The sequence below is a fragment of the Hetaerina americana genome, unplaced genomic scaffold (assembly GCF_022747635.1).
Source record: "Hetaerina americana unplaced genomic scaffold, ioHetAmer1.1.p SCAF_82, whole genome shotgun sequence".
Taxonomy (NCBI): domain Eukaryota; kingdom Metazoa; phylum Arthropoda; class Insecta; order Odonata; family Calopterygidae; genus Hetaerina; species Hetaerina americana.
Genome location: NW_027287450.1, coordinates 314,059 through 328,164, shown reverse-complemented (window position 1 = coordinate 328,164; position 14,106 = coordinate 314,059). Strand labels below are relative to the sequence as shown.

At 31.5% G+C, this 14,106-nt stretch overlaps 1 protein-coding gene across 9 annotated transcripts in view; it reads right to left on the bottom strand.

The window, feature by feature from the left end:
- Nucleotides 1-821: 821 nt before the first annotated feature.
- The window catches only part of LOC139698324 (uncharacterized), a 201,357-nt gene continuing 188,072 nt past the window's right edge, over nucleotides 822-14,106 (bottom strand). For all 9 annotated transcript variants that reach the window (XM_071597222.1, XM_071597224.1, XM_071597223.1 and 6 more), the window contains one exon: nucleotides 822-7,617. In XM_071597222.1, coding sequence (XP_071453323.1) covers nucleotides 7,153-7,602 — 450 coding nt within the window. In that variant the 5' untranslated portion in view covers nucleotides 7,603-7,617 and the 3' untranslated portion in view covers nucleotides 822-7,152. The remainder of the gene's footprint in view (nucleotides 7,618-14,106) is intronic.

Genomic DNA, 14,106 nt, shown 5'->3' with positions numbered 1-14,106 from the left:
GAATTAAAATAAGTCTTTCTTCTGCCAGCGAAACCGCCTAGGATATATCATCTAAGTGACAAAGCAATAAAATAAATAATGCAACAAAAAATCATGACACTATTCTAAAACAATACATTTTGGAAAGTGTTTTTTGTTTGCCTGAGTTTCTTAAAGCTTCATCATTTTCCCCATCAAAATGAACAAAGCATCTCCTTTGAGTGATGTGTTGTGTTTCCTACTTTTTTTGTCAAAATATATGTGTCATACTTTGGCATTTTTTTATTCTTGAATTTTGCACAACTCATGAAACTAGTTGAGCGGACTTTGTTACACTGCACAAGGCAGAGATGTATTTAGCAGGATGTAGATTTGTCAATTCTTCTTTATATAAATCAATCTAAATCTTATATTACAGTCCTTTATTGTAGTTTTGAAACAATGTTAATATCTTAAGGTGCAATGTTAATAGTCTACGAATTTTTTGGTCAACCACAGTTACTGTTTGTTTTTTTGCTTTCCAGTTGAAGAACATAAAACTCGCCCCAAACAATTCTAGTACAGGAAAGTATGTTGAGAGGCTGGTTGTTAGTTATGACATCTGGAGTCATGATGAACAAAGAGATAGATTAGATAGGGATCCATTATTAAAAAATGTTCTTGAATACTTCAGGTTCCTCCAAAATGCAAATGTTCTTTGACTCCTAAAAAATATTTTCCCACATTTTAATAATAGTGTATTTAACTTTCTTTGACTGGAATGGTATTCCCCATTTTGTTAAATAAAAGGCAAAAAAAAATTTTATATGGGTTTATTTGAAGAATTCATTGTAAATAAAATTTTAAAGTATATGTTTATAGCATGGATGTATTTCTTCATACCATTTTGAGCTATGACACAAAGTTCATTCAAATTAAATTACATGGTAATATTTTTTACATTTACATCAGAGTATGTTGAAATCACAGTATAAAATATGCATGGCAAAATACAAATAAATATTAAATCGATTGCACATTCTATTACACCATACATATGAACAACAACCAAAATTGCTTACACTGTAATGGTGCTAAGAGGAGGGGGCAGCTATTCCTAAGAGTCCATGGGGATGCAAAATGTCAAATTAGAAAGCAGTCAAAGGAGGACACTGAATGATTAGGGAGGAGGGGGCAAAGTGAAACAGCCCCTGGACATCATAAAATCACAACACAACACTGAAATATTTATCCAGCTTTTGCAAGGACAAGTACATAAATCACAACACTAAAACACATGGAAATAGTCAATACAATAAGGAAATTTCTTAAACACTACATAAACCAGCTGCTCATTTCCGACAATATATTGAAATGGGTTTTCATATGGTACCAATTCTCAAGCAAAGATTGAAATTATTGTCATGTCTCAAATTTAGTTCAAACAAATGTACCGTTATTTTTTTCCTCTCGTACAATTTTGAAGGAGAATCAAACTACAGAAAAAATAGAAATGATTACAACATTTGATGGCATATAACATGCAACTTTTTTCAAAATTACATAGTTCTAAATCACTGATGTATTATTTGTGAAGATTTGAACTCCATAGGTTCACTTTTAATACTGAATGTTATTTTTACTCCAGATGGTCAGTAATACCTAGTTTAACTCCATGATATTCAGATTATTATATTTATTTGCATAAAATGTTTATTATTCAATTAAGAATTTTGTATTTGGGATTGTTATTATTATGCTCATCCATATTATGCTGAGTGAGTCTTGGGCTACTTGCTTCTTTGATGGTGAAAGAGCAAGCAATATGTTATACAGAATTGATAAAATATCATTGCAACTGATCATAAAAAACAGTGAGGACTTCCCTTACCAAAAATAATTATTTGTTCTGATAAAATTGAACCAATAAATTACACTTGCAAGCAATTTTCCTTTCCTTTTGAGTGTTCTACTAAAATGAGAGGGTCTTTCGAATCAGTGCATCTTACATACCATCAAATGAGGACCTTTTCTGAAAAAATAATACACATAAACATGACTTGTTAAGTCATAATGGTTGCAAAATGCCAAATATTCATATTTCACAATTTTTGAAAGTTTCATTGGTTTAAGGAAATTTAAATTGGCTTTTCAGACACTAGACCTGTAAAAAATCTATATCCAAACAACATTTTATGACAAATGGTTGACATTCAATATTTTCTCATCACAAATAATAATTTATCCTTAAAGACTGAAATTATTTCAATCAGGAAATATTAAATGGTTTGGAATAGTGTGCTCACCTAATATATAAAAAAATTTGTAATATTTGGCATTTTAAGTACACAAAAATTGACAATATCATGTTACAGACTGAAAACTACAATTACAATGAAAAAGAGTTTTTAAGGTGGTTAAGTTTCAACATTCGCAGATCACAATTGTTTCATCCTAAGAAGTCTAACACCAGGCAGGAGCCATTCAAGTTTTGTGGCATTTTAAGTTTATTGGATAGAAACCTAAGTCTATGAGAAATATGGGCCAGAGAATTTCACAGAAGAAAATAATTTTTAACAAATTTCCTTGGCTTAAATGAACAGAAGTAATTTAGGCACAAGGAACATAGGCCATACAACTTCATTAGGTTTAATTAGTTCTACTCTTAAGCAAACCATTTTTGAGATTAGAAGAAAATTTTATGATATTTATAAGGTCCTTTGGAGGATGATCAACCATTCACCATCCATCAAACTTTCTCTGCCAATGGTTAATATACTATTTATAATTTTTTAAAATTGTTATGTACCAAAATACATACTTCACAAATATTTGTGTTATCAAGAGTTCAATTAATTTAAGCAAGTATTCTGAGGCTTCAATTCAATTCAGTGATTTCCTATCATAACGTTAAAATAAATGCAATAACAAAATGCAACAAATAAACTCATGGCTAGGTTTAAATAATGCAGGGAAATATTACAATACAATAATAGTGTTTGGAATACAATATGATCTATTGTTTGCCAATTACTCAATTACTATAGAGAAAGCTCCCCATACGCTAGTGACTGAAACCTTCCATGACTTGAAAAACCCTCATTTATACACCCAGACATCATTTTAGGAAACCGTGTCATTGCCTGCAAGGAAATTGAAATAATGACACAGATACTGTGAGTAAAAGAGCCATAGCCAAATCACTCGTCAAACCCTATATTTCTGTTTTCAGAATATACTTTTTCCTACAATTTGCAACATTTTACCATGGTCTTATCAATTTCCTGTTTTTCCAATGCATAAAGATGTCTGTATTTCCATGATCTCATTTTCAGCTTTACCACTATTTTTATCGATATGTGCTGGATTTTAAAAAAAATCACATTCTAAAACAGTTGCTCAAGTACGTTAGCCTTTTAAAAAAACTTGATCAACTTTGTTTCTTACATATATACTTAAAAAAGAAAATTAAAATTGCTTATGTGCGTAATCTCAGTCTGCCAGGAAAAGATTCATCCAATTAAATGAGTACATTGCATGCCTGGGAGTAAGCTACATAAGTTATGCATTGTAAGAAAACCTGAGAGAGACTATTCATGTGGCACAGGAATTGAAATTATAAGAAATGAAAATGAATTTGACCCAAATATGATGATGCATGAAAAACACAAGATCTTGTGACTGACTACCAGGATCATTAGCACTGCCTTGACTATGTAGTTAAAACAGTGATGGGCTCCTGAATAACAAAATAATGAAACTTATTTATCACATCAAAATTACACTGAATCAAAAATAATTTTATATTCTTCACAAACTATTGAAGTTGGACAATTTTTTGCACTAATCAAAGGGTGAGGTAGCTCTGATTCTCATATATTATGTTTATTCATACATTAAGGCAATGACCTCGGTCATTAAGCGTGTAAATGTGAAAATTCTTCTTTTCCTGCAATTAATATTTAAAACTTAAGTCTTAGGCTCCTTTAAAGTTAAACAAGGGTTTTTGCTGTATTCAGAAAATGTAATTACTTGGATATAAACTATTGATTTGGAGGATGCATTCTTCCGGAAATTATCATTTAAAAAAAGAAACATTTTAGTCCTTTCACTGTCTTCTTTGAATGGACAATGTGCCTCCAGAGGAAGTTTCAGTCCATAAGTTTGGGGACTTAATGTGCAAAAACGTGTTTAAATAATTACACCAGAAGTATACATTTTTGGGAAAAACTTGAGTGCTTCTTTTACTTTTTTTAATATTTAACAGTCCAATATTACTTCATCCTAGTTTTCTTTCATAAAACTGCTACAAAGTAATAAATTATTGTTAACTTCTAAAACAATTATTTAACTTAAAAGGAGTAATTTAAACAAATGTGTAAGGCATTGAAGATCTTCATTTCATTTGTGTAAGCAAAATAGAATGAACCAATGGGAATTTTTGATACTGGAGCAATCATTTATTGTTTAGGTAAAATTTAATTGAATGTATTCATGGAATGAATTAACTTCCAATTTATGTTCTTGCAAAGATTGGTTAAAGGAATCACACTCTATAATAAAGAAAATAGATTGGAAATCAGCAATTCAGAACATTTTGATCCCATTTTTTCATATAACATTTCCACCCCAAATCTGCCTCTTCATCTATCAGTCCTACTTCCAGCAGCTATCGACTCATAAATAATTTTAATTGAATATTACTCAGGGAAATAAATTTAGAATTAAAACAACTATGAATTTTGGGCAAAGCTGAGGCCAGCTCTCTCTAACAGCCCATAGTTTACATTAGGTAGCCAAATGAACCTTCTTAATATTGAAATTATGAAGAATATGAAAAATATAGCATGAGTCCAGCTAGAGCTGACAAAGCCTGCATTTTTAAGACCCACATGGACAGGTCCTAAATATTTGAGATCCATCAGCTCAGGTTTTCCAGAAGTTAAGCTTGGATGAAACCTATCCCTCACCCAGGATTTCTATTCATCTTTTCATTTGTTCCTATGTTAGATTTTACTGACTAATTTGCCACCATGAAGATACCTTCAAATTGACAATTTCACTCGGCCATAATATGTGAAAATAAAAGATCTGATTATGCATTAATAAACTAAAGTAGGGTGAGGCAAGTTTGGCAGGAAGGGAAAATTATAAATGATCAAGTCAATGGAAAATGAGGAGAAAGGTAATGATACACTTATACACAGAAGGAATCTGCTTTCATGAGAAAAGATAAAAAAAATTATTGAAAGACTTCTTCAGTCATGTATTTTCCTCTTCTAAACCTCCCACATTTGCCACAATAGAAAATATCCATTCCATCAAATATTTCCCTCCTTCTTTCCCAATGAAATACCCTCTAAACTTCAACAGAAATTTCATTTCCCCTCCAGCAAATGATCTTTGTACATATTCATTCACTGCTTATCTTTAATTACTAATAATCTTACCTTTTACCATCCATCAATTCCAAACTCCCAACCCTCCAGTCTCCCCACATTTCACATAAATGTGAATTGAGGTGATATTTAAAGGAGTTATATGGGAAAGCAAGAGACTTGTATCTCTGGGCTAAATGGAGAACCCAGAGAGACAAGGTTCTAACTTCCGCATATTACCCCTTTCATGAGAATTGGTAGGTAAGGGAAAGATAAGATATGTTACTTCACTCAATCCATGACCTATGAGAAGAGCACATCAATAATGCCTGAGTTCATACAGGACAAAACACACATATCAGTGCACAATGGATGGCCAAAAAACTAGGTGTATATATAATTTCAAAACCTAAGTGAAAACAAAGTGCAAGTCCAGCGGATTTTATGAAACTCAGTTTTTTTAGTCCAGTTTTTAGTAAATCATGGTTTTTACAAAAATGTTGCTACATCTAAGAGGAGTCATAGAACTTTGCAAAGTCATTGAGGTATTGATAGTCATAGATAAGATCAGGGAAAGAAAAATGTGGAAAACTGGTAGAACTTTAACAAAATGGAAATGAAAGAAAAAAGAAAGGAGATAAACACAAATACTTTGGGGATATGGCCTCTGATCATTCACTGCATAGTCAAAAATCACATTTGTATGAAAATTTGTTGAATATTGTGCTAGAAAAAGTTCATGAAACCGCTTTCCTAAAGATGGAGTAATAGAGTCAGTACTCTAGCTAATGAAAATCTAAGTTCAACTTATTGTCAAATCACAAAATAAGATGACTTTTCTAACTCCCTAATCTGAGCTTAGGATAGCAAAAATAGTAGGTTTCACTTTCATATCTATAGTACTGAGAGCAGTCATCATGAAGTATCATCTTTCATTGAATTGCTATTGAAACATTTTTATTATTCAGTAAATTCTTTGTGCTTGCATTCATATTTATTTATTGATCAGTATTGAGGAATTTGAAACAAAATTTTACTTATTCTCTTGTCAGTATTCTCCACAGTGTACCAAGCCAATGATATATTAAGGTATTTTTGATCTGACATTTTCACAGAACTTCTAACACTTTTAAACTTTTCTTTGCACTCTTTGATATTTTAAATCAATTTTGAGATCTTTGCAGTTATCAACTTAGTTTTTTGATAATACATGGAATAAAAAAAGGAATGATTAATGGAAGAAATTTAACACCATGGTTAGAGAATACAGTATTTTTGTAAAAGAATGTGATCTATTCTAAAAAAATAGTTATTGATTCAAACTAATTTCTTAAAATCTAAACCTTAAATTATTTGATTGGTCACCCACCAATGAGGAACATGAGCTGAGATTAGACCACCATGGAAAGGTTAGTTATACCCTACTGATGATCAGTCGTTGCAAAAGAGAGGAACTACAGGTAATTGAGGAACTTGCTCAAGAAAAGAAGAACTGCAAGTCCCAGCATTGGGGTCATGCAACCTGTCAAAATACTGACAGTGCTATATTAATAACCTTGGGATTAAATTACCTTTACCCTTTGTATTACATTCTTAAGGTGAAATAATTAAAGATGCAGTTCCTCTTATGGGTAATACAGAAGTTTCTCTTAGTAATGGATAATCTTATTTTGACACCAAGTTGATTCTGCCAATTCTAGAGCCCAGAAATTCAGGTGTTGAAATCTAAGAACACTGAAGAACACAGTACATAGTACAACACTGAGGGTATCACATCTAGAGTGAGCATTCAAGCAAAATTGATCTGAGGATAATGTCATTTACCCTCAAATGTAGTATCTGGCTGAGCCTCAATTTGGTCACTCAAGAGTGAGCGTTGAATCCTTCCAGTGCCCAGCTCCTGGAGTGATTGAGTCAGCTTCTGAATCTCCATGTCTTCATCATCCAAGCTGTAGTCAGATTGTATTTCAATTGACTCTGCTCCTTCATCATCTTCATCATCAGTGAGCATGCAACAGTTCTTCATGTCTTCATCCAATGGGTCTGCATCTTCAACAATATATCTCACATCCACGTTGATGGGATCATTCAGCCTAGGCCTGGTTGCTCCAGCTGCTCCATCTCCTCCATCTGGTCCAGCTTCTTCAGTAGTCACCCTCTCAGTAGCTTCCTCCACATGGATGATTGTTGTTTCAACTTGGTCACTGCCACTTGTCTCATCCTCCTCCATTGGTACAACTTGAGTAGCCTGCTTTTCTTTCTCCATGCCTTTCAGGGTTCTCTAAAAATTAAGAAAGGCAAAATGATGCTTTGGAAATTGTATGTGTGAGCTTAACCTTTTTGGTGATAGAAAAAAAGAAGTGACACTTGTAAAGAATATCAGAGCAATTTACAATGAAAAAGATGATAATATTCTATTACCATTTTAAATAATATTTTTCATATAACTGAATTTTATGAAGACATAAGAGAGAAAATGAATAAGCTCTATTTTTATAACACTCTGCATGCATCAATGGACAACAGGCTCTCGGGCATTTATCACTCTTTCAGCGAGAGCCAGGAAATAATCATCACTTAAATGTTTAAATCTAGTTGTCTATGAATTAAGAAACATTCATTCAAAACTAAAATGCAATGCAGAAACACAAGTACGTATTATATGCATCAAACTTGTAGCACAATATGAGGAAAAACCCCCACCCCAAATTTGAAATTATTTTTATGCAAAATTTGCATTAACATGAGAGAATTATTGAAAAAAGAACTTTGAAGGTATTTTTCTCTTGTGATGTAAAATGTCAGCACAGTAGACCAAATACACACTGGTGGAGAGTTCTGAGACTGCATATTGTTTCTTTGTGCTATTATAGCTAAATACAGGCATATTCCCTTTTATTTCTACTGAGCCATCTCGTTAAATAATTGAAAACAATAAAGGAACATGGTCTTCTTTTGCCTTGCAATATGAGATATATGCATTCATTTGAAAAGTTCTGAATGTAAGATGTTGATATTCTACATTTTTAAACCCATCATTATTTTTACAAGATGTTGGTGATCATAATCATTATCAACAGCATATGCATGGGCTCAAGGAGTAGTGTGTCAGTATATTGATATCCATCCATTCAGTTTCATCCACAGCATCAAAATTACTGATATTTCTATGACCTTCATTTAAACTTCGGAAATTGCATATTGAACTATTTGTAAAATTATTCCCACTCATTAGGATTAGTGCCACTCATCCCTTTAGTCAGAATTAGCCAAATTTGATACCACCATTCATTTGGGCTTCATAATAACCCCATGGATTGTCCTATGGATATTTAATGACAAGCCAGGAGAGGCAAAACAGGATACCAGATACAGAAGGGCTGCCGGGTACATCTGGATAGCAAAAAAATGATCTTTTTGCTACCTGGATGCCTCTGTTGATCTATGCACTCCACGGTATACAGTAAAGCCTCTGGCTTTTCATGAGGTGCATCCCTGGAGACAAATCAGCAAAGTTGACTCAGCAGGGGGGGCCCTGAGGTGGAATATGAAGCCAATGACCTTTGGGTTAATAGTCAAGTATATTAATCACCTGACTAGCCTGGTCAACATTAATAAAAAAGCCCTTAAGTAAATACCTTTCATTTTTTTATCATAAAAAATTCATCGCCATACCAACTGTATGACACAGTGCAATTAAACGTACCAAAAATAAAAGTGGCTCTAATTATAGTGGTATATTAATGATACTCATGCATTTGTTTTAGCTTCAACCAATTGACATGTGAAATGCATATTTGAGATTAAAAGGCCCATTTATTTCACTTAACTTTTAATGAGGCTGCTTGGCTAAATAGCATAAATATGGTAGGTACCTATCCAGCCATCTCATATCTTGGATATAACTAAGAGTATTTAAAGGCACTATTCAGGTTTAAACTTGAATGTTATGGCAAACAGTTAAGTAGTTGGCTCATAAAAATTGATGAATTATGGATTACTTAAACATAGTGATAAATAAAAAATATAATTATTGATAACATCAATGAGTAATTTTGATAAATTAACAAGTCGGCCAGTTACAATAACCTGGAAGATCATATCACAAAATTTAGTTTTTTACGAAAGCAATATTTTGATTATGATTAATACTGACATGGGTTTAATCGGATAAAATTATTCTGGAAAGAATTCATGTTTTCCTTAGGATTAAAATTATTTAAGCAAGTACATACAAAAGAGAAGAAAAAGTAAAACATAAAATAGCATTCACTAATTTTCACAGCAATTATCAATGTTCAGATCAGTTGTTCAAGCACATGAATGCTTTATACGCAAAACTTTCTGATTTATTGGCTAAATGAATTATTTAATACTTTGCTCAACTCACACTCTACTGAAGGTTAATGTTACATTTCATCACTGGCAAATTTCATAGCATGGTAAATAATGACTGCAAGAATTTTGCTGAATCTGCAATATTGATTTAAGTACTGCTTTCATGACAATAGCTTTAAAAAATCTATAATGCAATTCCACATCTATCGGATAAATAATATTATGAAACAAAATATGCCACTGTATTATGTGATTAACTTTCTCTACATCAATTCTCAATGCATGTAAATAATAAGATTTACTGAAAATAATGGGAAACATATATCTTACCAATTTGTTCTTTACTCATTGAGTTCATTATTATTGTTTTAAATGGAAAAATAAATATTAGTCAATTTAAAGGATATAACCCTAATCATAGAAATATATGCATTTTGCTTGCCAAAGGCTTTGCTTGAGGTTAAAGCTTGCAACAGCCTTGCAATAAAACACTTTTTCATTGATTGCCCTGGACGGATGGATATGCATGAGCAATTTCATTTCTTTATTTATAACTTTGCATTCCAATTCTGGGACTACAATTCTGGGACTACACTTATCACTCTAGTTTATATGTGATCTGAATAAAAATAGTTGGACATAGATAGAGAAATAGACTTTGATACACTATTAAAATTAAGTATAATCTTTGAAATGATGAAATTATATGCTTGATTTCTATAACTATGATGAGGGGTTAAACATATCAAGAGTGCTAAATAGAGAACATACAAAAGTTATAGGCCAAAGAAATACCCTGTTGGTAGTCTAATATCTGTTTTATTCATGAGGTGCAAAACAATGGATTATATCAGAGTGAATAATGGACAAATATAATGATCATTCTTTAAAAATTTAAGTGCAGGCCTATTATTATCCACATTGAGAATTATAATCCCTGTCATTTAATATCCAATCTGCGCCAAAATTTCCAAGTCTGTGGCAGACTTAAAATAAGAACATTTTGAAACATATTTGGATGCAAATTAAAAAAAGGACATTATAAATTTGTGCAATAGAATATTTTTTAAATTGATAAAACAATTCAATAGCAACTGAAGATTGATTAGACAATTTTTAAAATGATCAGGCCATCATGCAAGATTTTTTTAAATTTGAAAATGCTAATATTCTTTATTTATTTAATGAAAGATATTTTTTAAATACAGTATGTAAATGATTTAAAAAAATATTTTAAAAATCCTCTATGTTTCTTAAGTATTGAAGAACTCCAACACTAATATTTTGAAAGACCTTTCTACCATTCTTTAAATTTGTTGAAATTCCATACCTATCATTCCTGCCTCATAATTTTTAAAGGTGAACAATTATATTTAAAGGTGAACAAATTTTATTTCTATTCCCAGTGCACATGCATTCCAAAATATTTTTTATAAACTCACCAAATGAAAATGTTGTCCGTAAAACAAAATTCACAACTCCCTTAGCATCAATCATTGATATTGTGGACTAGGAGGTATATAACTCATATGCAACGGCAATAAGTTCATGGAAAATATTATTTGGCTTTACAGCATTTTGAGTGAGACATGTTTGTTACTGCATTACAATTTTCATATCCTATTATAAAGACCTTCATTTTTAGAATGAATATATAAATTAAATTAAATAGTGTCATTGCCACTATTACTTTAGAGAAACTGGTTTAATCTACCACACATTGCGGTCTATTTTTGAAAAAGGCAACCCCTTTTATCTTCATTATACAGCTCCTCCATAAGACTTCTAGGTTAAGGCATTAAATTATCATATTTACTATTAATGATCTAATAGAGAAGGCATGAGTTGCTTATACACAAGTGCCAAATGAAATAATATTGCTTGCATAAACTCTCATGCATTAGCTTAAATGAAGGCTGTACCTAACTAGCTTGACTAAAATTACAAAATTTTATTATGCATATTTTAATTAAAATAAAACCAGTAAAATTTTGTTTGCAGCATCTGACTGTTTCATTCATTATAATAATCAACATCATTCTTCAAAACAAATTCTTTTGTGTTAGCAACATTTTATCAATGAAAAATTCAGCAATTGGAAAAATTCTATCCCAGTTACTCATTAAAAGTTAATGAAATTGAATGATAGGGTTGGCATGTTCTCCATTGAATCACTAATGCTATGCAATTAGAAACATATTTCATACCTGACTGCAAAGTTTAGCAACAATTAAATGAGCCTCAAGATTTTCCTATTTATTGATATATGGATTGGTAAATTAGAGAATAATAATTTTGTTGAGCAATTAGACAGATAAAGCAATATGAGTTTTTTTTAGCCTTTGAATTTAATAAAATCATGTTGTGGAATGAATGTATATTCAAAAAAAATTGATAATTCCATCAATGCATGAAAATGGAGGAGATTTTAAGTAACATGTATTATTTTTATAAGGACGGTCAAAATATTTGGCTATAGGTAGGATTATCAAACTACTTAATTACAGATTAAAAACAAAAGTTCTAATTGAATTAATTAGAATAACAACAGATTACATTATGTTCACATAAATGTTAATGAAATAGTGAAACTCTGGGTAAATAATGATTAATCAATTGTTTTATAAATGCTAAAGAATCATGAAAATTTAACTGAAGTAATCTCAAGTTATGTAGCTCTTCCCTTAGTATCAAGACAATGGTGTGAGTGCAGCAGTCAATCTTATAAAACTCATTTTTATGCAGCGTATGAAATTTATTCAGACTATTTTTTTGGCAGTCAATGAATGCAATGAAATAATATTATGGTAATCAAACCAACCATATCATCTGCATAAATATCACCATGTCAGGAATTACAAGTGAAAGTTGCTAAAATACTTTGAATCATTTGCATGAATTGAATGCCAAGACTTGAAAAATTACCTCCTCTTTTTTATTCAAATCAGCGCCATTGATAAGTGCACCATTTGATGGTATTATTTGCAAATGACTGAATAAATGGTTATTCCAATGAGTAAAATGGAGTGTACTTCTTATACAAGTAAAGGAAAACTCTTTGAAAGCATAATTTTTACAGTTCATGGAATTGTTTACATGGCAGGATATTATTTGTTAACTGAATTCATATTTAGATATATTATTTTTAGTTTATATACAGCTTCTTCAAAAACACCTTCATGGCCCCTTTTTAATTATATTTGTTTGACATATTTACACAATACTGAAGGATGTTATGGCCTAATTTTTGCATAAAGAAGTTAATATATAAATGAAAAGGATTAGTTGAGCTTCTTTTGGCATCTTTCTAGGCTGACTATTGAATAACTTCCACCAAATGTTGCAGTGGTTTTCCTCCTTCAGAGTGCTTATGAGGACCACCTTGTAGTCAAAGTATGCATATCCATTTTTCACACAATTGTGCTTCCTTAGTTTTTAGTGATATTTTTCCATCCTCCTTAATTTTCTGTTTGATTTTTTTACTAAATGGCCTAGTTCATCTTCATTTTTGGTCTTGACAATGCCATCAGACCACCTAGTGGTTTGTCCACTATATACTCCCCAGTATTGATATTACTTTTCTATAAAACCTAAGTGATTGAGAAAGAGTGTGTATATGTGTGATTTAGGTCCTAGGTGTCTGGTATAATTTTTTCTCAGACCTCTTTGGTCTCTTCCTAGTTAACAACTGAAGTGCCTTGGGCTGGTCCCCGGCGAGGGAAAAACTTCTCCGTAAACCACTTTGGGTTATCTAATATGACCATGTATGTATTTGTAAGTCCACGGATATGGTCCCTGGCAATAGGAATAATTTCCTTGTCAGTCTATTAGGGAAACACCTCCCCATGTAAAAGTGAACATCTAGTATTTTCAATGTGTCTGACCACTGGCAAAAAGTTAACTTTCCCAAAAATCGCCATGCTAATATCAATATTCACCTCCTTTTCCCCTTTTATGGAGGTGTAAAAAACCCTTTATCAGTTGAGGAAATATTATTTAATATACATACAGTCAGCCTTTAAGAAATCAATAAATAAATCTGCTGAAACCTGTGCAATGTCATCATTCAATTAATGCCAACCAAATTGGTAAAGGTAATTTAGCGTTCAATATATAAAAATAATTAAATATTTTTTTACTTCTTGAGTTATGTTCAGTATTTAATTATTTCTAAATTGTTCCATATAAACATCAAGTAATTACCAATTGACCAAGAAATATCATGTTGATACTTTCAACTAATGCCTTATATGGTAGGTTCAAAAACCTATTTCCCTTCAGTAAACTAAGGCAAAATAAAATGATTGTATATGTACATGCTGCAATAATTGTTCATTAGGCAGGCCTGCTATTACCCAAAAAGTGATTCACAATCCTTTCAAAGTGCAAGTATCCAATTTTCCTGGTAATTTTAGATTATGCGTCAGACAGT